We start from the raw sequence: 26,026 nt of genomic DNA, 5'->3' as shown, positions 1-26,026 counted from the left end.
AAGAAAGGTAAGCAAACCGGCAGGATATTCTTCCTTTCTCAGTGGTTATGTCCACAACTAGTGGTGGTGAGGGTATTGAAAAAAAAGAGTCACGGGACGCCTGAGTGGCTCAGCTGGTTAAGTGGCTGCCTTCAGCTCAGGTCATGATCTTGGGGTCCTGGGATTGAGTCCTGCATGGGGCTCCTTGCTCAACAGAGAGCCTGCTTCTCCCTCTGCCTGCTATGTCTGCTGCTCCCCTTGCTTGTGCTCTGACAAATACATAAAATCTTAAAAAAAAAAAAAAAAAAAAAAAAAAAGGAAAAGTCACCACTGAAACAGCTACAGAGTGACATGAACATTACATATTTAAATAAGACTGACTCTTTTGCTCTTTCTCCTTGGAGCAATAAATGTATTTCATAATCAACGATTTTCCATGATCAGTCTCCATAACCCCTTATTATTTTTTTTAAGATTTTTATTTATTTGACAGAAAGAGAGATGATGAGAGAGGAACAGAATCGGGGGAGTGGGAGAGGGAGAAGCAGGCTTCCTGCCATGCGGGGAGGCTGATGCAGGACTCGATCCCAGGCCCCTGGGATCATGACCTGAGCCAAAGGCAGACGCCTAACTGTGCTGCAAAACAGGTTGGCAGTTTCTCAAAATGTGGAACATACATTTACTATAGGACTCAGTCATTCTACTCTTAGGTATTTACTCAAGAGAAAAGAAAGCGTATGCCTATATAGAAACTTGTACCTGAATATTCATAGTAGTTTTACTTAATAGTCAGAAACTAGAAACAACCCAAATGTCCATCAACAGATAAATGGATAAACTGTGGCAAATTCATACAACGGACTACTAATAGGCAATAAAAAGGGACTATTTATACACGCAACATCATGACTGAATCTTAAAACTATTCAAAGTGAGAGAAGAAGCTACCCAAAGAGTGCACATTATAAGATTCCATTTATACTGAATTCTAGAAAATGTAAACTAATCTGTAGTGACAGAAAGCAAATCAGTGCTTGGTGGGAGGTGGTGGGGGGAATGGGGGAGTATGAGGAAGGACTCAGAGGTACCAGGAACTTTTGGGGGTAATGGAAATGCTTGTTACTTTGACCATGGTAATGGGTTCACAGGTGTATACACCTGCCAAAACATCAAATGGTACACTTTACGTGCAGTCTATTCTTTGTCAATTATATCTCGATAAAGAGCTGAGGAAACCAAACATGTCACCACACAAAAATTCTTCCTAGAAAAACCAGAAAACTGAAGTCCAAGTGAGAAAAAGTTCCTTTAATCTTCTCACCAGGAACAGTACCTAAAACATATGTACTTTTCCAGAATTTCCATGGGGTGTCTCCATGTTTTCTAAAAACAAGACATAGTATAGACAAGTTTCCAATTTACAGCTGAACAATTTAATACTCCTACCTATAGACGTACCAAAGTTTATGTAACCCATTTCTACCCCTGGACATTTAGGCTGCTTACTAGTTTTTGTCATTTAATACAGTTTCTGTGTAATCTTTAATGATTCTCCTAAAATCTGTTCGAGGGACATTACTGCACTAAGTGTACTGTAAGCTGTGTAGAGGGATCTCATATCTCATATCTCAAACTAGAGTCACCCCTATCTTCTTTGCCAAGTGCCAAATTTGTTTTATGATGGGTTTTCACTTATCTCAAAAGAAGTCCCTCTTGCAACAAGTTCCTTGACTACTTTCTCCACTGCCAGCTCTCTACTTCACTCCTCAATCTCTTATTGCATTTAAAGAGTAAAGGTATAGAAAACCAAAAGCCAAACTTTAGTCCAGTCTCAAACTATATCCAAACCCTGTATTCAGACCATAATCCACTATTAAGAACTGCCAGAACCAATTTATACCTGAGGACTACTTTCATATAGCAGACTAAGTATAAGTGGATTTCCAGCATTGTTTTATGCTCACTACCATTCTGCCCATCACATCTCACTCAGTTATGCCGAATGATGAAGGGTAGCAGTACTTTTAATTCCAAAAGCACACAGTCTAATGCAGCTACTTGCCACTGCTATATAGGAAAGCTGATTTTTCTCTGCTAATCAGATAAGCCCAGTTAATAAATCAGCTTCCTGAAAATGACATTTTTCCCTGAATGCATAAAACTCTCAGCTAAGAAACCAGCAGCAAACAAATTTGTTGCTCCAAAATCGGTGCCCTGACTTCTACCCACTCACCTACTATCCTGCGCACAAGGGAAGGCCGGTCTGGATCCAACTCTTTCTTCAGACTTTCCACTGGTGAATTCCGCCCTGAAGCTGGGTAGAGAGAGGCATGCCACTTTTCCGGGTCCCAAACGCCATCACTACGAGTCAAAGGGTACACACAGTTAGCACTTGAACCTGCGGACCACATATGTGGTCTAAATTCTAAATTTCTTCGGGTGGTAAGTTATGAAAACCCCTTTCCAATATAAAACTCCATGGTTGCCATCAGAATGGTTAGCTCTTTTTTTTTTTTTTTTTTAAAGATTTTATTTATTTATTTGACAGAGAGAAATCACAAGTAGGCAGAGAGGCAGGCAGAGAGAGAGGAGGAAGCAGGCTCCCCGCTGAGCAGAAAGCCCGATGCGGGGCTCGAACCCAGGACCTGGGATCATGACCTGAGCCGAAGGCAGCGGCTTAACCCACTGAGCCACCCAGGCGCCCCGATTAGCTCTTTTAACGGGAAAACGAACAGCTACAGATGGTCCCTGACTTACTATGGTTCAAATCAAGAGGGGTCTACTTGGCGGCAGTGCACATTTAATAGAAACTGTGCTTCAAACTGTAGACGTCTGATCATTGCTCAGGCTAGCTATGTGTGACATAATGACCTCCTGAGATGCTGTGCAGCGAGCGGCAGTGAGCACAGCCACAGCTCCCGGTTGGCCAGTGTGAACACAAGCGTAAACCACACCATTCTGTGTTTTACTTTCAATACAGCATTCAATAGGTTATGAGATATTCAATACTGTATTATATAATAGGCTTCGTGGTAGCTGATTTTGCCCAACTATAGGCGAGCAGAAGTGTTCTGAACACTTTAACATAGCTAGGCTAAGCTAAGATGTTCAGCAGGCCAGATGTTTTATATGCATTTTCGACTAACAGTATTTTCAACTTACGATGGGTTTATTGGAACATACCCCATTGTACACTCAGGAAGATCTGTATTAATTCAGTAATATTTTGTTGTCTTTGTTTTTGTTTTTCATAGAGCACCAACAGTCACTTGAAAACCAGTGGTCTGGGGCACCTGGGAGGCTCAGTGGGTTAAAGCCTCTGCCTTCAGCTCAGGTCATGATCCCAGGGTCCTAGGATTGAGCCTTGCATCGGGCTCTCTGCTCAGCTGGGAGCCTGCGTCCCCCTCTCTATCTGCCTGCCTCATTGCCTACTTGTGATCTCTGTCAAATAAATAAATAAAATCTTTAAAAAAAAAAAAAAAAAGGAAACCAGTGGTCTGTTATAAATGAAACATCAGACACACACCTTGTGGTGCATGGGGATTACAGTAACCATGCTGTCCTACACAAAGAAGATGCTCCATAAATACTTAAGTTTACTGGAGGAAAACACCCATTTGACTGAAGATCAGTATATGGCAGAGAAAAAGCTCTCACTTGAAGTAGTTCTTGGAATGCCTGGTATGTACTTTTCCAGAATTTTGATGCATACTGTTTCAGTTTTTCTCCACAGGCAGGACAGAAAGCTCTTAAGAACATAAAATGTGTGATCTGGGTTCTAGTTTGATACTCCCTCTCTATTGATAAGGTGGTAGAGTGTGCAGAGCAGGAGCTCTAGAGTCCAACGATCTGGGACAGAATTCTAGTTTTGCCATTACCACTAGGGACATCCTGGATAAGTTAATAAGCTATGCCCTTTACTCTTCTTTTGAAAGGACTTCCCAACCCCTAGATCAGACCAGACTGTGCTAAACACGAGTAGCAGGGTACTCTGCACTTGTCCTTCACTGCCTGTAATGGTGGTAATGATAAACTCCGGAGTACCTCACTATATCCTTCCACTGACCAATGCTCCATTAAGGCAGTATCTGATAGCACCTGACATAGTATTTGCCACACAGCAGCAGGTACCAACTAAGCATTTCTTGAATAAGTGAGTCAACCTGTCAATCTCAAACTCCTCACACTAAAGAAAATATTACCTATCTTCTGGTGGTGTTGTGAGGATTACCTGGAATTTAAGAATCAAATAAGTTTTAATTCTGAGAAGAGAAATACCAGGATGGGAAGGTCTTTTCTCTTTCTCTTTATTTTTATTATTATTATTAGCACATTTCCAGGTGAGAATAAAAGTATGTGTACCCTCATAATTTTATGCCAAGAACAGTTGTTGTTGTTGTTTTTTTTTTTAAGATTTTATTTCTTTATTTGACAGAGAGAGATCACAAGTAGGTAGAGCAGCAGGCAGAGAGAGAGGGAAGCAGGGCTCCCACTGAGCAGAAAGCCCAATGCGGGGCTTGATCCCAGGACCCTGGGATCATGACCTGAGCCAAAGGCAGAGACTTAACCCACTGAGCCACCCAGGTGCCCCATACCAAGAACAGGTTTTTTTTTTAATTTTTTAAAAAATATTTTATTTATTTATTCAACAGAGAGAGAGATCACAAGTAGGCAGAGAGGCAGGCAGAGAGAGAGAGAGAGGAGGGGAAGCAGGCTTCCTGCTGAGCAGAGAGCCCGATGCGGGGCTCGATCCCAGGACCCTGGGATCATGACCTGAGCCGAAGGCAGAGGCTTAACCCACTGAGCCACCCAGGTGCCCCCATACCAAGAACAGTTTTAACAAGAAAATTCAACTTGAGGCATAAAAAAGATTGACAGCTTTAATGAAAAACAAACAAAAAACAGCTTATCTGAGACCTATTAAAAAAATCCTAACCAACTAGAACAGCCATTGTTCGAGTACCACCTTCATCAGGGGAAAGTGGTGAGGAATTGAGACTTAGCAACATTCTGAAGAGTAGACATACAAATAAAAATAGTATGTCCTATTCAACCAATTAAACATAATACACTTTGTATATTAAAACTGAGGGCCATATGAACCATCTACCTTGATATTTAAGAAGTGACCTTAAAGTCCTAAAGTGGCCATAAGGAGTGCAATGCAGGGTTATTACAAAGATTTTCAGACCATTATTTAGCTCTAGTCTTCTCAGACCAAAGCCTTCTACCTTTTAGGAAGGAGCCCAAGATGCAAGAGGGCTAACCTAAACAGCTGAATGGTTTTTCTGGCTGGGGGCAAGGAGCGAGGTGGACCAGTACTGCAAGGGTCAGAGTCCTCCTGATCAGCTTCCTCAAGGCAGGCCCTTGAAGGACCCCCAAAGCACAGTGCAAAAACAACCACCAACAGCAAAAGCCCTGGAGAGGACTCCTGTGTTCAAATCTTAATCCTGCTTTCCGACTATGTGCCTCTGACCAAGTCATTTTCTAACTTTAGTTTCATCATTAGTTCTTTGAAAGGGAATTGGTTTAATAGTCCTTAGTCCCATGAAGCTCAACTCTGAATAGTTTAAAGCTAATTAATAATAAAACTGATGAAGACAATGCAGTAAGATGTTACATCGCCCACAGTTTATCTGTGATGTATATGAGCAGAAGCCCAACTTCATTACCCTTGAAATCTCCCCACTCACCATTCCACCAAAAAAACTCAAACAATTCTTAAATTACCAAGTTTGGTGTAACAAGAAGTTGACTAGAGGGAGCACACCCCTCCCCCTGCCCCCATACCTGTCATATTTTTCTGAGAGGCATGATGGCCTTTGTTTGGAATGAGGGCGTTCTTTTATATCCAAGAGTTCCTCCTAGAAAGAGAAACCAAATGGTGATTTTTGAATATTTCTCATACCATGTATTTTCAACTTATATTTGTTCTCAGTAATGACTGGAGTGCCTATCTTATGGATGTCACACAATTATTTATTTACACCTGGGCTTATTCCAGAAAGGACTGGAGTTAGCTCATCTTACAAGAAGAAGCTCAAGCAGAATTGGCAAATAACTTCATAGTGATCAGTTTCTTGCTAAAAAGACAATTCTCTCACAAACTGCCATTCAAAAATATAGTTGGAGTCTACAACACTGAACGCTTATCGAGATATGGAAGCTTCAGGCTTAAATAAAACCTCCAGTTAATTAATATTCTTAAATGCATTCGATTTACAAGCAGATAGATTTTGTCATGTAAAGTTGCAAGAAAACAAAGCACTGAAAACATCCATTTACCATTTCTCTGATTTGCCTGTTAACATTTTCTCCCATTTAATTTAGCATTTGGGCTCTCTATACCTTTTTTTTTTTTTAAACCACAGAAGAGTAAATTGCATACTCATGGTCCTTAACCCTCAATACTTCAGTGTTTATTTCCCAAGAATAAGGATATTCTTTCACAGTCTCTTATCCAGTTCCATGAGAGAATGAAGCCCTACAGAAAATAATTTAAGTGACTAGTTTTCCATTCTTCCACAGACTGTATTTGGCCAGTATCACTGTAGATGCATAAAAGAGAACCAAACCCATTACATGTAACAGATGCCTTAGGGCATAAGGGCTTACCTTCTACAAAACCTGGTTGAGAAGGGCTGCCTGTTTTATACAATCAGTTGTCAATAATACTTTTATTTAACAATCCCTCCCAGATTCCAATTTGTCAACTAACCCAAAATGTCCTTTATATTGTTTTAGCCTCCAAAGCAGGATACAGTCTAGCATCAGATATTGACTGTCATATTTCTTTGGGACATTTCTACAACTGGAACATCACTATAATATCTTCTTTTAGGACACGGACATTTCTAAAGAATACAGCCTACTTTCCCTCGCCCCCAAAAGAACATTATTCATTTGAGGTTTATCCAATGTTTCCTTGTGATTACACTGAGGCTAAGCATCCACGGAAGAGAATACTAACATTAGAAATGTTGTGTCCATCTCAGACCATCACCTATAGATACTGTGATGTCCATCTGCCCCTTAGTAGTGATCCTGATTTTGATCACCTGGTCAAGGTCAAGGTATTCTCCAGTTTTTCTACAGTTCAGTTACTACTTTCCCACTTAAAACTAGTGTGCAGGGACGCCTGAGTGGCTCAGTGGGTTGGGCCGCTGCCTTCGGCTCAGGTCATGATCTCAGGATCCTGGGATAGAGTCCCGCATCGGGCTCTCTGCTCAGCTGGGAGCCTGCTTCCCTCTCTCTCTCTCTGCCTGCCTCTGTCTACTGTGATCTCTGTCAAATAAATAAATAAAATCTTTAAAAACAAAAACAAAAAAAACTAGTGTGCAGATTGCGAGAAGACTGCACATATCCTGGTCTTCGTCAAAATTTCCCCCTGAACTTAGCATCTATTGATGAATCTTGCCCAAACCAATTCTGATTTCCCAACTCTAGGCCTCTGTCCATATCTACCAGTCAGCAGGTGGCATTTCATTGGGAGGGAAAACACAAACCATCCCTCTTCCCCCATGTATTTACCTATTATTGGCATGGACTCATAGATTCCTAGTTTTTCCAATGGTTTAGAATTCATTCATGTCCTTAATTATTTGGGGCTTTTTGGGAGCCTCCTCAAGCTGGTTCCTGTGTCTTCTGACATGCCCCATCATTTTTTAAAAAGCACTTCCTCACTTTGTTTTATCTTGTACCCATCCTAGCCCTTGTGTCAGTCACCTAACTCAGAGAAATCTGAGTTCCTTTAAGTGAGGAATGGTATCAGGACCCAAGGTCTGGGAATTAGATATCCTCACCAGCTTCTCAGTCCTTTCGCCAGAGCTAGGTAGTAAGTGCAATTACACATGCACACGTATACCATGCACATATGCGTTAACATACACACATCTGCTTGTACACATGCAGAGACACAAAAAACCATTGCCTTCTTGTTATTTACATTCCAACATTTTCTTAACAAAGTAAGAAAGGCAATTCCCAACCTTTCACTGCATAAAATGCTACAACTGCCTTGCATAAAACTATATACATACCACTGTGCATGACCTCAGTAATACCCCCATCTCAGGCCTCATAATAGAATGCCTGCTGCTTCTCTGATCACTGCTTCCCATATCCTGGGGTAAACATGGAGGAATAGATTTACTCTCTCAGCCTATAAGGAATCATTGCACACAAGCATGCCATGAGTTCACTCAGTGTCTTTAGACACTTCAATCATCTAAATATTTTCTTCATGATAGCAAAATGCCCTAGGACCAGATGACATTTTGGTTTTAAAACCAGCATATCCATCATTTGATCATCTGTCTCTTTGATAGAGAGAGTGAACGAGCAAGTGAGTGTAAGAGCACAAGCAGGTGGAATGGGAGGGAGTGGAAGAAGCAAGGACCCCACTGAGCAGATGATCCCAGAATGCTGGGATCATGATCTGAACCAAAGGCAAACACTTAACTGACTGAGCCACCCAGGCACCCCTATCATTTGCATCTTCTTAGGATTTATTAATGTCTTTTTAATTGGGAAAAAATACCTAGAAAAACCTAGAAGGCTGAGATCAACAAAATTCCAAATAAAAGAAAATATCTAAAAACTGCCCAATATTCTGAAAAAAACTGTCAAAGCAATGACTTACAACCCAGAAATCACCAGTAAAGACTGGAGTCCAGGGAGATCATTAGGACACTGTGTCAGTGATGCAGGGTGCATTCAGTGGTGGGTGAAGGGTGGCTGGACCAACAGTAGTTATGATGATAGTAAACATCACAGTACAGAAATCCTGAGGACAGGAAGGCTTAAAACATATTCCAGTAGAAACAGAAGGACCTTATAATATAGGAAATACTTATACTACAGGAAAAAAATGCTGCAAAGCAATTGTCTGCTATTAGAAGAAACCCACAGATTATTTCATATTTCTTTACCACCCTCAAATCCAAACATTAAACTAAGAACCCTAGTACACTATTAAACCAAGAGAAACATATCTTATACTTAAATATGTATACTCTCAATATACTAAAGTTTCTATGTAATAAGGCTTTATTTGAAACTTTTAACTGCCAAAGATAATAGGGAGCCCAGGTGATAGGTGTTTTCTCTTACTACCACACCTGTTGGCTGAATCTAATGATTTTACTTATTTATTTAGGAGTCAACTGGAAGAGATTAACATTTTAACATACCCACAAAACATGCAGGAGGACCAAAAGTTCTATTTGTGGGGATCAAAAAAATGTTTTCACCAAGGTAACAATCTTACAAAAAGGGAAATGGGGAGATTAAGGAAATATGATGATTCTAATTAATGTGGAATCCCAAATGGGATTCTGGAACAGAAAAAGGACATTAGATAAAGAAAGGAAGGACAGATGAATAAAGTATGGATTTTAGTTAATAACAATGTATTAACATTGCTAATTGTAACAAATATACCTACTAACATATTAACAGGGAGAACTCTATGATCCCAATTTTTCTACTAATCTCACACTATTCTAAAAAATAAAATTTCTACTTCATACCATATACAAAAATAACTCAAAATGTATCAAAGACCTAGTCATAAGAGTTGTAACTATAAAACTCTTAAGAAGAAAATGCAGGTGTAAAAAGTTCATGACCACAGATTAAGCAATGTTTCTTAGCTGGGACATGGAAAAAGCATAAACAACCAAAGGAAAAAAGCAGGTATGTTGGTCTTTAAGTTTAGGAACTTTTGAGCTTCAAATGACTATCAAAGTAAAAAGGCAATCCACAGAACAAGAAAAGATATTTATAAATCATGCATCTGGTAAGGTCTAGTGTCCAGAATATGGACAGAATGTGTATAATTCAACAACAAAAAGACACCCAACGACCCAACTTACAAATAGGTAAAAGGTTTCAAGAGATTTTTCTCCAAAGAAGATACACAAATGGCCAACAAGCACATAAAGAATGCTCAAAATCATTAGTCATTAAGGAAATGCAAGTCAAAACCACAGTGAGATGCCACTTCACACGTACTAAGATGGCTATTAAAAAAGGGAAAATAACCAGTGGCAAGGACGTGGAGAAACTGAAACCCTCGTGCATTGTTGATGGGAATGTAAAACGGTACAGCTGCTGTGGAAAAACAGTGGCAGTTTCTCAAAAAGTTAAGCACGGTTACTCTATGACCCAGCAATTCCATGCCCAGGTATTTATCAAAAGGAACTGAAAAGATTATATCCACACAAAAACTTGTACACAAATGCTCAGAGCAGCATTATCCACAAAAGCAAAAAAATGGACACAACCCCATATGCCCATCAACTGATGAACAGAAAAAATGTGGTAAGCCCATACAATGAATCCATTTTTATTTGGCAACAAAAAGGAATAAAGTATTGAAACATGCTATAACACAGACCTTGAAAAGATTAAAAGAAGCCAGACCAGGGGCCCCAGGGTGGCTCAGTGGGTTAAGGCCTCTGCCTTCGGCTCGGGTCGTGATCCCAGGGTCCTGGGATCGAGCCCCGCATCTGGCTCGCTGCTCAGCAGGGAGCCTGCTTCCTCCTCTCTCTCTGCCTGCCTCTCTGCCTACTTGTGATCTCTGTCAAATAAATAAATAAAATCTCTTAAAAAAAAAAAAAAAAAAAGAAGCCAGACCAAAAAAGCCACATACAGTATGATTCTGTTTACATCCAACATCTAGAATAGGTAAATCCATGGAGTCAAAAAGAGTAGATTAATGCTTGCCAGGGACTGGGGAAAGAGGATAATGGAGAGACTACTAATGGGTACAGAGTTTCTGTATGGGGTGATGAAAATATTCAAGAATTAGGTAATAGTGATGATTATACAACTTCGTGAATTTACTGAAAACCACTGAATGGTACACTTTCAAAGGGATGAATTTTATTATGTGAATTATTTCTCAATAAAAATTATTATTTTTTTAATTTTTATTTTTTTAAAGATTTTTATTTATTTATTTGACAGAGAGAGATCACAAGCAGGCAGAGAGGCAGGTAGGGAGAGAGGAGGAAGCAGGCTCCCTGCTGAGCAGAGAGCCCGATGCGGGGCTCGATCCCAGGACCCTGAGATCATGACCTGAGCCGAAGGCAGCGGCTTAACCCACTGAGCCACCCAGGCGCCCCTCAATAAAAATTATTTTTAATAAATCAAACTAAGGTGCTGTTACCAGAGATTAATACTTTAATTTCTTTTCTTACAGACTTACTGCCCTAATCACAGACTGATAAATGCCAACAACCCTCAGATACGAGAGTTGCTCAGGTTGGTAAAAATGGTTTAACTTTCCCTCCCATATTATTCCAGTTGACTTTACTATGCCTGGCTTATATGAGGTGTGAATAAACACTCTGGCAACCGACTACACAACCTGATGGGGTTCCAAGAGCACAGGCAGAGCAAATAGCCAGTTATTACACTGGCATTAACTATGTCAGCCGCAAACGGGGCTGCTGACCAAGCGGCTAAGACATAGCTCACCTGTCTAGAGAGGATGAAGAGCTATTTTCTTTGGTAGTAGGTTGTTAATTGGGAAATCAAAACAACGGTTCTTGGATAGTAAAAGTTGCTGGCCATAACTTCAAACATCTAGTAAAATTATACTGTTCTTGAAAGCAGGGCTTCTTAAACCAATTTCATGGCTCCAAGGAAACCCCTATGCAAAACCGTGCATTTCTGCGATTCCTGCAGTGAGTATTCATACCTTCAAAAGATCTCCAATGGACCCCAAAGAAGTTAAGAAGTAGTACTTTTTTTTTTTAAGATTTTATTTATTTATTTGACAGAAATCACAAGTAGGCAGAGAGGCAGGCAGAGAGAGAGGGAGAAGCAGGCTTCCCGCTGAGGAGAGAGCCCGACGCGGGGCTCGATCCCAGGACCCTGGGATCATGACCCAAGCCAAAGGCAGAGGCTTTAACCCACTGAGCCACCCAGGCGCCCCAAGAAGTAGCACTTTAAATGGATGTTTCTGAAAATGTGGTCCAAAGTCCACCTGGATATTTAGGGACAACGAGAGGCCCTCTTCATGGGGTTTAAAGAGTTAAATCTGTTACTTTCCACCAATGTCTTTTAAGTTGCAAAAGATAGTATTCCAGCCTACAAGGTCCCCCACATAAGTGGGGAGGGGAGAAACCATGAGCTAAGTCAATACAAAAATTGCTCTCTTCATAGCTGTCCCGAAAACATTTCCTGTGTGCCAGGCTTAGTATCTAGCCATATGCAGATGACTCATGGCCCTGGCCCCATGGCTCTCCAGTCTCTCAAGAGAAGTGTTCTTGAACTTGCCATCTCATCAAGGGCCCTTAAGAATAATATTCCTGAAAAGGCACCCTTTTGGGGTATTTTCAAAGAAAATCTTCAACTTTGGCTAAAGGCAAAATACTTGGAAAGTGCCTACTCTAAGCTGGGAATACTCTCTCCGTATGATTATTACAGGAGGAAATAGGAGAGTACCCTTTTGCAGAGTCCTAAGAGCCCACAGGAACTTACTAATTATAAACAAATTCACTACAATCACCATCTGGACAGGAAGAGTTAATATCTGAAAACATTTTTGCACAGGTTTTAAAACCTGACTAAGCAAGAAATAAGCCGCTAATGGCCCAAGAGCCATACAGCCAAAATAGTATAAACACATTTTCTTAGTTTTAGCAGCCTTCCTCAAAGAAAATTTGTCAAGCTTCCCAAAACAATCTATTTGGGAATTACTAATATGGATACCCACTTATGGTGATCAGTTTTGAAGGAGAAAGCAAATGAATGTGAATATAAGCCCAAAACAACAGTGGTTAAAACCCACATCCAGTTTCTTGTTGCAGAAATCCCATGTAGAAGCAGTTATGCATTTTGATGACATTCTGACATTACAAATTTCAGAGAAGTCCCTTACATAAGATGAAAAGGAAATATTCTTTACCTTTGTAAGCTAAATTTAATTCTTAAGAGTAAAAAACACAACTTTTAAAAAACTAACATATATATTTTGTAAAAAAACCCAGAGTTTTATTTCATTGTTAGTGGTCAAAAGACTCTAGAAGTGACCCAGTACCTTACCTGTGTGTGTGCCTGGCTCTTCCTAAAGAAGGCAAATGTCCCCAGAGCAGTATTTGGGTTGGGTCATCTGCCTTTGACCTCCTGTCCCAGTCCCCACCCTCCACACACCCACTAGCATTGGGGTTGGTCATCAAGCTCTTAGACAGTTGCTGACTGACCAGATATTCATTCTGCCAAGTCAGATGACTTTTCTGAAAGGATCAGAAAGCTGTTAAAAATAGATCACAACATAAAAAATTTAAAAATGTTAACTAAAAAAAAAAAAATAAAAAAAAAATAGATCACAACAGAGTAAGGGTACCCAAAGATGATAGCCAATGAAACGGTGAACTAACAACATAGAGGGTACATGGGATACATTCCACCATTTACCACCTATGAAGTCTGTTGCTGGAGGCATCATTTACAGCACTTCTTACAGGCAGGTCAGGATTTCAACAGTCCTGCAGAGCTGTTAAGCAGGACTCCGCACCTGGATTCATCTAAGCATCTAATGGTGGCTGATCTGATGCAAAGACTTTCTTCTACTGAAAGATCTGAAACTAAGGAAATGGGGGGAAACTAAGGGTCTGGGGGAAAAAACCCAGAAAAGTCTGTTTTCTCTGTTGATCTGGCCAACACAATAAAAATAAACTTTGGCTTCTAAAAGTGTTCATACAACTGATTAAAACAATGTAAAACTTTACGTAGGTAAAGACTAGAAGGAAACTTAAAATCATTTTCAGGGTGGTGGCATTATGTATTCAACAGGACTTTCCGGTTTCATATTAAAATGGAAATGGTTACTGTGACATTTAAAAAATAAGCATCTTGATCTAAAGTTGGGACCTAAAGAAGGTACCTTGAGTATGCCTGTCAGTACATCATAAACAGTTTTCATATTTCCTGTGTGCCAGCCACTTTTCTAAGCACTTGACATGCATTTTTCTCATTTATTCCCCATAAAAATCCTATGAAGTAGACGGTATTCCACCCACATTTTATGGAGGAAAAGGATGAGAATCAGAGAAGCTAAGTATATAGCTGAAGACCGCACAGGGTAAGTAAGTGGTAAAGCAGAGGATCCTAAACCAGGCAGTGGGGCTCAACACCCTAATCCTTCTCTCCTCATTGCTCCTCTTGAGAGGACAAGGGAAGGGGCATGACACCTCCCAGCAACTGTCACTCAGTGTCGGGTTTGTCTCTGCTCAGTGGACTACTGGGAACTCTGAATCAAAATGCCTCATCCTTAGGCAGGATTCCCTTAAGCCTGCCTCCACTCACAGCACCTTTTCCTGAATCAAAGGCCCTAGCCACAAATTTCTATGTTAAATGACCGGTTCTTTATCTAGCTAGAAGTTCCCACCATGAGCAAATAGGAGAGGATACTCATGGGCAACAGCCCCGAATTCCAACTTTTCAAGATGACTGTTCCAAGAATGAGAACTGGTACGAAAGAATAATCAGAAGACAGTGTTGGTGGTGGTGCCAGCTGACACGCCCTAAGAACTTCCAGTTAGCTAGATTTTCTGAACAGCTGAAACTTTAAGATTATATAATAATTTCTCATACCATAATTTTGCCTTCCCAAAAGACATCCTTATTTTTATATTAGCTTAAGAAGTTTGTAGCAAAACATGTCCCTGAAATGCCACCTGTCAGAGGTTACTTCTCAACTCAGTTTTTGGAAAATATCTATCAAGTTACCAAATGAGATCTCTTGTAGAGTTAAACTTGACCATCTGACTGCTGACTTCAACCCAAGATTTAAATCCTACTTCCTCTCTTCTCAGAGGCTGGACTCCAGTCTTGCAACTGATTCTCTCCAAGAAGGCTAGAAGGATTCAAATCAGTCCATTTTAGGTGCTTGTCTATTTTTTTTAATGGTTTTTTAAATGGTTTTAAAGCAAAGACACAGGGGCGCCTGGGTGGCTCAGCTCAGGTCATGATCTCAGGGTCCTGGGATCAAGCTCCATGGGCTCCCTGCTCAGTGGGGAGATTGCTTCTCCCTCTTCCTCTGCCCCTCCCCCGACTCATGCTCTCGCTCTCAAATAAATCTTAAAAAAAAAAAAAAAAAAAAAAAAAAAAGCAAAGACATAAACATGGCTGTATCACTGCGACTAACTGCCCATCAGCTGCAAATTAGGGTGGACTCCTTTGAAGAGCCGTATAGACACTGATTAAAATGGTGCCAATTTATAACTAATCAAAGCAACACAAGAAACTAAGCTCAGATAATCCAATGTCTACTTTTTAGCCGGTAGATTTAAGGTAGATGATTAACACTGCTCAGTATCAAGCTGAAGGTTATGGGTATTCCCTGCTTTTTATTTATTTATTTATTTAAAGATTTTATTTGACACACAGAGAGAGAGATCACAGGTAGGCAGAGAGGCAGGCAGAGGGCGGGTGGTGGAAACAGGCTCTCCGCTGAGCAGAGAGCCCAATGCAGGGCTCCATCCCAGGACCCTGAGATTATGACCTGAGCCAAAGGCAGAGGCTTAATCCTCTGAGCCACCCAGGTGTCCCTCCCTGCTTTTATATACTGCTCAACTGCTAGGTGATAATACTTTATAAGTAATCAGTGGCAAGATACAGGAGCAAAGGAGGAACAGCACCAAGTATGTATACTCTAAAATCAGTCTGTCCACTCAAAGAAAAAGAACACGGATCTGAATAGTGGAACAGTCCAAAGCATTTTTACTCTGTATTTGACGAAGTAAATGGTATCACTAATAGCAGGTACTACACAAGAACTGGTAAAACAAGGAACTCTGATGAAGGTAAGCTGGTGGGTCCCAAAGTTTTTCCATTAATAAACATGACCACCTCATATTGTTTTCTAAACTGATGGTCCTCAAGCTTGAATCAGTCAAAATTCCCTAAAAGACTTAATACATGTGGATGTCTGGGTCCTACCCCTAAAATCTGATTTAATACCACTGAAATGGGACCTGAGATTTTGTATTTCTAACTGGTTACTAGGCGGTATTAAATGCTAGTTTAGGGACTACTCTTTGAGAACCACTGTCTAAAAACACTTTCAATCCATGATTTTGCGCTGAGGTCCCACTCCGTAGCCTCCAAAAGTCCTTCAACATAATTCGGTCTCTTTATAAATGCCACATTTAAGTATCACCAGAAAGAATTTTTGGTCTTAGCAACTTGACCTGGCAAAATGGACCTGAGTGGGCTTTTATATTAAGAGCTCAGACTCTCAGGATAACAGGTGCCTATGATAAATCCACTTATAACCATCCCAACTAATCATCACTAAGGTCTAGGGGTAGGCCTGAAAGTATCTAATGTGATTCTAACTTGACTTCCTGAGACATTCATGGAAACACAACAGATACCAATGGAAACCTAGAGAGTAATTATGCATCTGAGTTGCTTGACAACATCAAGACCATATACCAAGTTTTCCAAGGAAGACTAAAGCCTTGCTACTCAAAGTATGGTCAGTGGACCAGCAGTATGGGCACCACCTGCAAGCAGGTTAAAAAGCTAGATTTTGAAGCCCACTCATGATCTAACAACCAGAACTCACACTTCACAAGGGTTCATAGATAATCTCCAAACATATCAACATTTAGGAAGCTGGAGTAAAGAATGCCACAACACACAGGAGACTCTGATGTTACCTGAAAAGCACGAAGCCAAACTCCTGGACTACTCCACCCTCATAGAAAAAAAACCCCTAGAATTCTGAACAGACTATTAATGTTATCTCATAAAACAAATGGATGCTAAACTAAGAAAGGTCAAAGTTTAAGAAGCCCTCTCATCTGGTGAATGTATTTTTTTGATCTTGTAGTAAACATCCTATGTTTACCAGTTTTTACAAAGCACATAACTTATTAAAAAAAATCACTGAGGACAATTTCCTTCTCTTCTAAACTTTCTAGCCCATGAACTTGAAGCAGCAGAAACATTACTAAATGCCTTTTTTTACACCAATAGTCTAATCTCAATATGGAGATAAGGAGTAGGATGGCTCAAGTATTATTCTAGTTGTGCAACAGACCATTTATTATAGTTCTCAGAACACAGGGTTGTTTCAAGCTTTCTTCAAAGAGAAAGGCTTAGTTTGCCTCAAGTACCACATTACTAGAGTATAAGAAACGTATGTATGAAAGCACCACCCAAACACTGCCTAAACATGATTCTAAAATTGCCATTAACTAAATCTTCTCTAATGGAGTGGACAGTAAACCAACTTCCAACTAAATCTGGTAGAGAAGACCATTAAATCTAAGCTGCACTGTCATTAATTTAAAAGATCCTTTTCTTAATCATTTCTTTGAGGCACATTTATCTAAGTATGACAGAATTCTGAGACTAGATTATCAAAAATGGACAATATTGAGCTTCTTAATCTTTAGACACACGTAAGTTCTAGCCTAAGAAAGACCAGTATTATCTTCCCCCAAAATGACTTAAGCTAAATATGGTTATACAGAAAGATGACATATACATGCCATCCTCTGATCAGTATGAAAGTGACACAAAAGTCTCTCTGTGTGGACTCTACAAGCAGAATACCAGTAAGAACTTTTATTCAAAAAGTGCTAAGAGAACTAAAATCACAAAAGCTTATGAAAGCATTTCAAATTAGTTCCCCTTCATTTAATAAGCTTTTCTCCATTCAGAATTCACCTGTCAACCTTTTAGACAGTGAATTTAAGTTGTGAAACATTATTCAAGTACTCTCAGGTTTGAGAAAAACTACATTTGTGGAGATCAAATCTGAATAAAATGCCATCTTTTTTTTTTAATGCTAAAAATGAATATTGCTCTGATAGCACTAGACACTTTATCAAGTAGGTCTGAGCAGTGGCATTAGTACACAAACAAGGCCTGACTTCAAATATTAACCAGTCAGTATTGTGGTAAGTCAGGGACAATAACCACATCAGAACCCCTGATTAGGTCCACACTTAGGAAACAGAGATAAGAGACCAACTAGAATATGACTCTTCCCATCAGAAGTCCCAAGCACATTTTTTGTACTCTGCCCAATACATTTCAAGGAATGAGAAATGAATTCACACCTCAAGGAGTCCTGTCAACCCCTTCAGAAATACCCAGAGGCCCACAAGATACTGAAGCAACAACTTCAGTAAGTACAGGACCTTGAGTGATTTGCATGCCAGAACTGGAATTCTTATTCTAGAGCATAAAAGTCAGTAACATACCAGTTACACACAGTTGTTACAGAACATGTGTGCTAACATATGCTGATCCACAAATTCATATGCCATATGAGCCAATATTTCCTCTACCCAAAAGCTAATTAGAAGCAAATCCTAGTTTAAATTGCATATTCACACTTGCAGAAGAAATTCAAAGCAATGCTTTATTAAATCTAGTTAATATTTAGTCTATATAGTCAGAATGAGACTTCCACTTTAAATAACACTAATGAAATACCTACATAATGTTACTAATCTCCCCACCTATAAAGAAACACTATTTCACTAGTAACAATACTTACTTTTGTATAGCGATGTGGGGATTTGGAGGCTGGTTGCTTCTTCAGGTCAAGGAAAGCATCTCCATTTTCTGTTTCACCCAAACTTCTCCTATCCATGGCTCCTTGGTCTACAATTCTTTGCACCTGGAAGATCAATCAGCAAAACTGTCAGGGGGAACAATATATTTTGAGAAGTCTTGACCGTTTAAGACACCGAAACTCTTTAATCTCTTAAAATGACTACCTTTAAAAAACAAAGCCTCACCCAACAAAACCAGAACCCATTTGGAAATAGAATGATTGTTTTTTTTATCTCTTCTAGTAACGTGCTCTAATAATCAAAAAGGTTAAGGAAAGCCTAAGTGGAAGGTACCCAATCAGGGCACAGTCTTTAAGTAGCTTTAAGACAAAAAGAAACCAAAATTAGTCATTGCCACCCATGAGGACCGTTCAGACAGTAGTGGGGAAGTTTCCCAAGTGGGGGCAGGTAGGAGACTGGTTGGGGATCCGGGAAGTCGGACTGTGGTATAGTGCCTGTCACTTGCCAATGGACGCCGCCAGCTGCCCCTTGTTATCCAGGGGCCAGGGGCTGGGGCCCGAGCGCCCCTCACCCGGCCCGCGGCACCTGTGGCCATGTCAGGGGCGCCGGTGGCAAGGAAAGGGCGAATGCCGGCTCCAGCTCGGAAACTCGGCTTTCCCGGGCCGCGACCCCAACCCCCGGCCTCTCGCGCAGGCCCCAGCCCAGCGGCCTCCTTCGGAGGAAGGGCGGGGACTGTACTCACGGAGGGGAGGCGGGCCGGAGGGAGCGAGGAGGCCGAATCCCCCGGCCCAGCCGCTCCGAGCTGGAGCCGGCGCAGGCCCGCCGAGGTCCGCCCCGGCCCGGCGGCTCGGGCCCCGCCAGCCCGCCCGCCTGCTGCCCGCCGGCCGCCCCGCTGGCCTCGCGCCCCAGCCCGCCCCCCGCGCGCACCCCGGCGCTCGCGCTCACGCACGCGACCCCAGGAGCAGCGCGCCCGCGCCCCTGCCCTCCTTGCGGCCCTGGGCGCGAGGCGCCCCGGCTCCCGCTGCCGCCGGGCCCTTACTCGGTGCCTCCGCCGCTCGGCGGCCTTTCGCCTCGGCCGCCGCTCCCCTCCCTGCCGCCGGTGCCGGTCCGAGGGCTGCTCCGCGCGGCCTTCGCTCTCGCCCCCCCACCCGTTCGAACTGTCTCTCTTCAGCCGCCGTAACCACGGCCCAGCCCTCAGCCCCTCCTCCCAGGCCCCCTCCCCCTTAATAACTCCCTCCACGCACCCGGGCCCCAGCACCGCCTTCGCCGCTGCGCGCCCGGAAGTGAGGTGACCGCGGCGGTGCCGGGCGGAAAAAAGACACATTGCGGCGCGCTCCCCGGGCGCCGGCCCCAGCGTGCGCCCGGCGGCGGGGAGGCGGAGGCGGGAAGGAGATGGCGGCGGCGGAGAGGGGGCTGGGGCGGCGGCGGCGGAAGCCTTTCCCGATGCGCGCAGGCGGTCGTCCCGGGCAGCCCTGGGAAGGACGCAGCGTTCCCACGCGTGCTTCGGGGCGGGGCAGAACGGGGCGGGCGGTGCTGGAGCCTGCGGTCCGCGCCTGGCAGCTGTCTCTGGAAGGCGGTGGTACCAGCCAAAGTCGGGGTCTGGGGTCCTGGTCCGGGTTCGACCTGGGAAGCGCGTTGACTGCTGCGTTTGCATGGTTCGCGACGGCGGGAAACGTGGGGCTTCGGCGGTGGCAGTCTAAGGCGAGCCTGGGGGCTTTTGAGCCTGGCGTTTGTGGGCTCGAGTCTCTGGTTTTATCATTAATGGTGTGATGTTGGGCAAAGCCCTGACTTGAGTTTTCTCTCTTCTCCTTTCTAAAATGGCCCCTCTTTAAGTGTGTGTGATTCTGTTTTGTTGCATTAACAAATTTGCCACGATTGCTTTTGATTGAGCTAAAAGTGACTGACAAGTCATTGAAAGGGGTTTTTTTGTTTTTTGTTTTTTTGTTTTTTCCCCACTCATAACCGGAATCTTTCCATAGCCTGCACGGGAAGGGGAAGTACGAGTGTATTTGGGTGAAAATGAGACAGCGAATGTGAAGTGCATAGTACACATTGGCGAGACTGGCAAATGAGAGCACAGCAGTGCAAACATACTTTCCCTACTCTGAGAAATGAGAGTAACTGCCGGGCTGGAGAGGAACCCTCTGTAAAGGTTTGACGAAGATCACCTGTGAGCCCCGTCTGCAGGAATATCCCCAGCCCCAGTTTCCGTCCCGTGCTTCCTCCCGGGGTTGGTGTGAAGTGATACCTGGGTGTAGAGGGAAACGCAATTTTTTTCGCTAAAGGGTAGTGAAGTCTACATTTCTTTGAAGGGGCCTGCTTTCTTTGAGCTTCACTAATAGAATAAGGGGATTGGGCATTGAGTGATCGCTGAGTTCCCTTCCTGTAAGCCTTGGCAACCGAGATAATTAAGAAAACGTTTTTCTTTTTGTCTGTAATATTGAATAAAAAAAATTTTTTTTTAAATAAAATGTGTTAACTATCTGCGGGCAAGAGGCAGAGGGAAACATTTGCAACCCAGCTCTGCCACATCCTACAGACTGGGGCAAATTAGGCCAGTTCTTTATCCTTAGCCTTGGTTTTCTAATCTGTAAAATTGGAAAGATGATAATCCAACTTGATAACAGGGGCTGTTATCAAGATTAAAAAGGATAAGGTGGGTAAAAAGCCTTATACAACCTTCGTGAAGCTGCTGGTTTTTTGTTTTTGTTTTTGTTCTTGTAAGGCCTATTCAGAGGCACATGGTAGGTAATCACACCATGCTCATCTTAATATTTTAGAAATCAAGCTGCTTTTGGAATCAGGGTCTTCCTAAGATTGAGGATAATGGTATAATCCTTTCGCTCTCAGGTGTAATGAAGAAGGCCCATTGCTTGAAGCTCTTATATTCTGGTTCTGCCACTTGGCGTGAAATCTGAGCCAGTCATTTCATTTCTCTGGACCTGTTTACTCCTCTGTCAAAAAGGGATAGCAGTACCTACTTTTCAGGCTTGTAGTGGGAATTAGTCATCTATTGCTGTGTGATAAACCACCCCAAAACTTAGTGGTTTAACTCAATATGTATTTTGCACCTAAACTTGCACTTTAGGCCACTTCTAGCTGGGATACCTGGTTTCTGCTGCATTCAGATGGGTAGAAGGCTTGCGCCTAGGGTCATTTAATGGCTCGCTTACATATTTGGTGCTTGATGGCGGCTCTCAGCTGGGTCTTCTGGAGCTGTTGGCTGGAACGTTTATACATGCGCTCTCTCTGGGGCTTGAGCTTTTTTTCACACATGGTGGCAGGATTTTGCAGCAGCCAGTTGCTGAATTGTCCTTTCCAACCTAGCCTTGGAGTCCGTGTTCTTCCACATGCCATATTCTATTAGAAAAAAGTCACTAAGGGACGCCTGGTTGGCTCAGTTGTTAATCGGCTGCCTTCTGCTCAGGTCATGATCCCAGCTCCTCTGGTCAAGTCCTACATTGAGCTCCTTGCTTGGTGGGGAGCCTGCTTCTTCCTCTACCTCTGCCAGCTGCTCCCCTGCTTGTGCTCTCCTTTTCTCTGACAAGTAACTAAAATCTTAAAAAAAAAAAAAAAGAAAGAAAGGAAGAGGGGTGCCTGGGTGGCTCAGTGGGTTAAAGCCTCTGCCTTCGGCTCAGGTCATGATCCCAGGGTCCTGGGATCGAGCCCCACATCAGGCTCTCTGCTCCGTGGGGAGCCTGCTTCCTCCTCTCTCTCTACCTACTTGTGATCTCTGTCAAATAAATAAAATATTAAAGAAAGAAGTCATAAGGGAAGGAGACTTAGACTACTTTTATATAAAAGTGTCAAAGAATTCATGGACATATTTTTAAATGACCGCAAGTACACAAAATCTGCTCAAGGCATTGTAGCTACCATGAGAGAGGCCTGGCCGGAGCTAATTTCCCGGGTCCTCAGGTCTCTCCTAGTTGGGATGCACGCTTCCACCAAGCTGTCCTTTAGTGTCGTGTAGAAACTTGGTCTCAACTCACTTATCTCTCAGAGACTCAATTTGTCCTGTGAAAGGAGATGCAAATTAGCACCTGAGAATAAAGGTAATAATTTACTAAGGGAGGGTATCTATGAATGTCTTTCTCCTGTATCATGCAAAACTTAGATGCTTGCAAATCCTTGTTTCATTGTAGCTTTTGAGTATTCTCAGTAAGAATGATAATTTGTAATTCTAAATGCCCATTTTGGAATTAATGAATTTTCAAATACCAGTATGAGAAGCTTCTTTGAGAGAATAAGAGAAATTATTGACTCTTGTTCTTTACTAAATATTTCTAAGATCTTAGTTTAGGTTCAGTTGTTCGTTCAAAGTTTGGCATAAGGGGACTCAAAAGTTCAGTCAGTTGAGGAGTCCAAGAGCAGTAGAAAAGCAAATGAAAATATGAGAAACCTAGTAATTCTGAGAGCAGCCTCATCTCAGAAAGTTGGGATTACACCTCAACTAGTCAGTGTCTCCCTAAATGGGCTTTTTTCCTATTCATTTTTTCTTGCTCTAAGGGTAATCCCTGGTTCTAAGAAAAGATTTCAACAGTTTCACAGGTGTGTGGCATCATGTACTCAGTTTAAGGACTGTAAAGAAATTAAGGGACCTTTAGAACCACACAAATTCTTCAAAGAGCCTCTACCCTTTCTGGTGCTTTACATGCTTGCTTTCATTTATGGGAAGTACTTAAGACAAAACCAACTGAAATCATTAAGTGCTGCTGCTCTAGCTGTTGTTAATCTATACTGTTCTAATCTTTACTGACAGGAATAATTATTTGCATTATAACTCAAATGAAAATGCCTTTCATCCCTTCCCAAATCAGTCAAAGTTGATGGTAGTAAAGGTACATGACAGGAATAAAGCATCAGCAAATCACCTAGAAAGCATAAAGTACTTATAAGACTAATTTGACAGTAAGTATTAGTGCTAATTAGGGCTTTAAAACTCACTAAATTAGTCATCCCTAAAAGATTGGTTCCTGTGTCCCGCTAAAGTGGAACTTTTCCTTTTAAACACCTGGTGTGTTTTTTTTTTTTAGAACAAAAATTAGCATATGTAGAAAATGGAAAATGCAAACTACCTGTGTCACTTTAATCCTGGGACACCCAACAAATTATTTTACCTCATAATTGTAGTATAAAAATTGTAGTATAAAAGTCTTTCGGGGTGCCTGGGTGGCTCAGTTGGTTAAGCGTCTGCCTTAGCTCAGGTCATGATCCCAGGGTTCTGGGATCCAGTCCCACATTGCGCTCCTTGCTCTTTGGGGAGCCTGCTTCTCCGTCTTCCTGCCTTTCCCCCTGCTTGTGTGCGCTCGCTCACTCTCTGACAAATAAGTAAATAAAATGTTTAAAAATAAAAATAAAAAATCTTTCAAGCATTTAAGTACATAATGCTTGCCTTTACTCTCTACCAGAAGTCTTGTGTGCTTTCAGATGTTTTACAAAGCACAGGAGAAAAGTATATAAAAATGCCTCACCTACCTTCCCTTACCCCTATTTTCTAAAAGATGTTCAGAGATTTTAAAAAATTTATCGACCATTTACTAACAATTAGTGCTTGTTAACTATATTTTTAAAGGGAGGCTTCAGAGAAGATCCCAGCCTGGGGTAATTCAAATTCGGGGACACGAAACGACAACTTCCTTGCCCCTCCGATTGACAGCTTCTCTGGTCCCTGCGTGCGCGTGTTCCACGCTTGCACCGGCTGGGAACCATGGAGAACCAAGAGCCAGAGAGGCTCACGCGTGAGCCTGGAAATGGGGCTAAGGAGGACCTTCGTCTGCATGGGCCTCCAGACAGGAATCTCATCCCTAGTCCTTGCCGCGCGAGGCGTAGCTCGGAAATTCGATTCGAAATGACTCCTACTCCTCTTGTCTAAGAGTGGCTGTAGGAAGCTAAGCTCTGAGAGGAGCTAGTGGGCCAAGGAGGCCTAGAGCCCTCCTCGGGGTTGCCCAGTTCATCCGCGGACTTTGGGGCCAACTCCGTTTAGCCAGCCCCCCTCGGCTGCCGGAGGCGGGGGCGTGTCACCTACCGGACTGAGGCTGCGCGAACTCCAGAGTCCGGGGAGGGGCGTCTCACACGCTCGCCGAGTCGCCGTGGAGACGGGGGCGGGGCCGGCGCGAGACTTGTGCGCAGAGACGCTGGAAGCGCTGAGGCAGGTGTGGGTCCCGCGGGTCAGAGGAGCGCTAGCGGCGCGTGTGCCTACTCCCGCCGGGACTTCGCGAGGCGGGAGGCCGGAGTGCTCGGCTTGTCAGGTATGAGGCCCAGTATATTGTTTCCAGTCTGTGAGTGGCTCGGCCTCCTCGGTTTGGAGTCCAGCGGCGAGCGGACGTCCCTCGAGCTGGACCCCGTGACTCTTTTCTCCAAGCCTCCGCTTCCTTGTCCAGGAGTGCAGGCGAAACTGCCTACCCACAGACTGTGATCTGGGAGTGGAAGAGGTGTGAGTGCTTGCGTCCTTCTTGCCGGGTGCTGCTTCCCTTCAGCGTCTAGTCGCCCGGGGGCCACTGGGCACCGCTTACTCCCGCGCGTCTGGTGCTGCAGGCGGGTACCGGTGCGTGCGTCGATGCAAGGCTCGTGCGCGGATCCGAATCAGGAGTTTCTGGATCTCTCCTGCGTGGCCAGCTAGGGGCGAGTGTGCACAAATCTCGGGGGCCTCATCTGAACCCAGAGGGCCAACAAGGCAACAACAGCGAAGCCTCCCCAGCAGCGGGACATAAATGCTTCGTTTTTATCTCATGGGTAGCGGTTCAGGTTTCTGGTCAGCCTGTGCAGATGCATAGTAAATATTTGTTGAACGAATGGTCTTAGGGACCTGCATACTGGTCCCAACCCTACCACTTAGCTAATGACCTCAACTAGATACTTCGTCTCTTTGACCCCTGTTTAGGTGGTTGTTAAAAGGCAGCTTATTAATGAAAAATGCTTAGTACTATCTATACCTGACACAGAGTAGTATCCTCTCCATAAGTGGTTTTTTGTTTTTTTTAATCTATTCGTTTTAGATTTCATGGTACCCGCCTAAATGCCATGAAAGTATGAGGCTTGGAGGTGTCAGAGAAGGATTCCTGGAAGAAGTAGTTGAAACTGTTTGGGGGCTTAAAGATATAAATTTAGGTCTTTCCTTGCTTTTCTTTACTAGGATCGTTGATTTCTCAGTCATTGTTAGCAGCTGCAAAATGCTGTAGAAACTTCTTTAATTTTTCAAGTTACCATACATGATTTTAAGAGCCAGTATTAAAAGCTTATAATAGAAAATAGCCCCATGCCCCAGTTATAATTTACATTATGCCAGCTGTTTCTCCTGATCTTCTTTACAAGTTGGAAGTAAATATCCTTATGGGCGATATTTCCTGATTTTTTTAGTTTTACACATAAAGTGTCCACTGTTATTCGTGGAAGATAAATACTTCGCTCACAGTTTTCCTTCCATCCTCTCACCAGTGTGATTATGTATTAATTTATTTTTAAATTAGTGGCCAGTGGTTTATAACATTTCACAG

The 26,026-nt window shown here is 42.7% G+C and overlaps 2 protein-coding genes across 20 annotated transcripts in view; one reads left to right on the top strand and one right to left on the bottom strand.

The window, feature by feature from the left end:
* EIF4ENIF1 (eukaryotic translation initiation factor 4E nuclear import factor 1) overlaps positions 1-19,793 on the bottom strand; it is a 45,005-nt gene extending 25,212 nt beyond the window's left edge. For 4 of the 6 annotated variants that reach the window (XM_047696898.1, XM_047696902.1, XM_047696903.1 and 1 more), the window contains exons 1-4: positions 19,570-19,724; positions 18,512-18,634; positions 5,770-5,843; positions 2,213-2,340 (exon numbers count right to left, since the gene is read on the bottom strand). In XM_047696898.1, the coding sequence (XP_047552854.1) occupies positions 2,213-2,340; positions 5,770-5,843; positions 18,512-18,607 (298 nt within the window). In that variant the 5' untranslated portion in view covers positions 18,608-18,634; positions 19,570-19,724. Of the gene's footprint in view, positions 1-2,212; positions 2,341-5,769; positions 5,844-18,511; positions 18,635-19,272; positions 19,404-19,569; positions 19,725-19,774 lie in introns of those variants that run through there. The other 2 variants (XM_047696900.1, XM_047696899.1) reach the window with 2 other exon arrangements.
* Positions 18,929-26,026, top strand: part of SFI1 (SFI1 centrin binding protein) — a 104,987-nt gene continuing 97,889 nt past the window's right edge. For 7 of the 14 annotated variants that reach the window (XM_047696891.1, XM_047696894.1, XM_047696897.1 and 4 more), the window contains exon 1: positions 24,645-24,781. The gene's annotated coding sequence lies outside the window, so the exon portion shown is untranslated. Of the gene's footprint in view, positions 18,978-20,053; positions 20,295-24,644; positions 24,782-26,026 lie in introns of those variants that run through there. The other 7 variants (XM_047696883.1, XM_047696895.1, XM_047696888.1 and 4 more) reach the window with 6 other exon arrangements.

This window comes from Lutra lutra, chromosome 12 (genome assembly GCF_902655055.1).
Source record: "Lutra lutra chromosome 12, mLutLut1.2, whole genome shotgun sequence".
In the NCBI taxonomy this organism is placed as follows: Eukaryota; Metazoa; Chordata; class Mammalia; order Carnivora; family Mustelidae; genus Lutra; species Lutra lutra.
The sequence above is the reverse complement of the archived record's forward strand: the minus strand, read 5'-3'. Positions and strand labels throughout refer to the sequence as shown.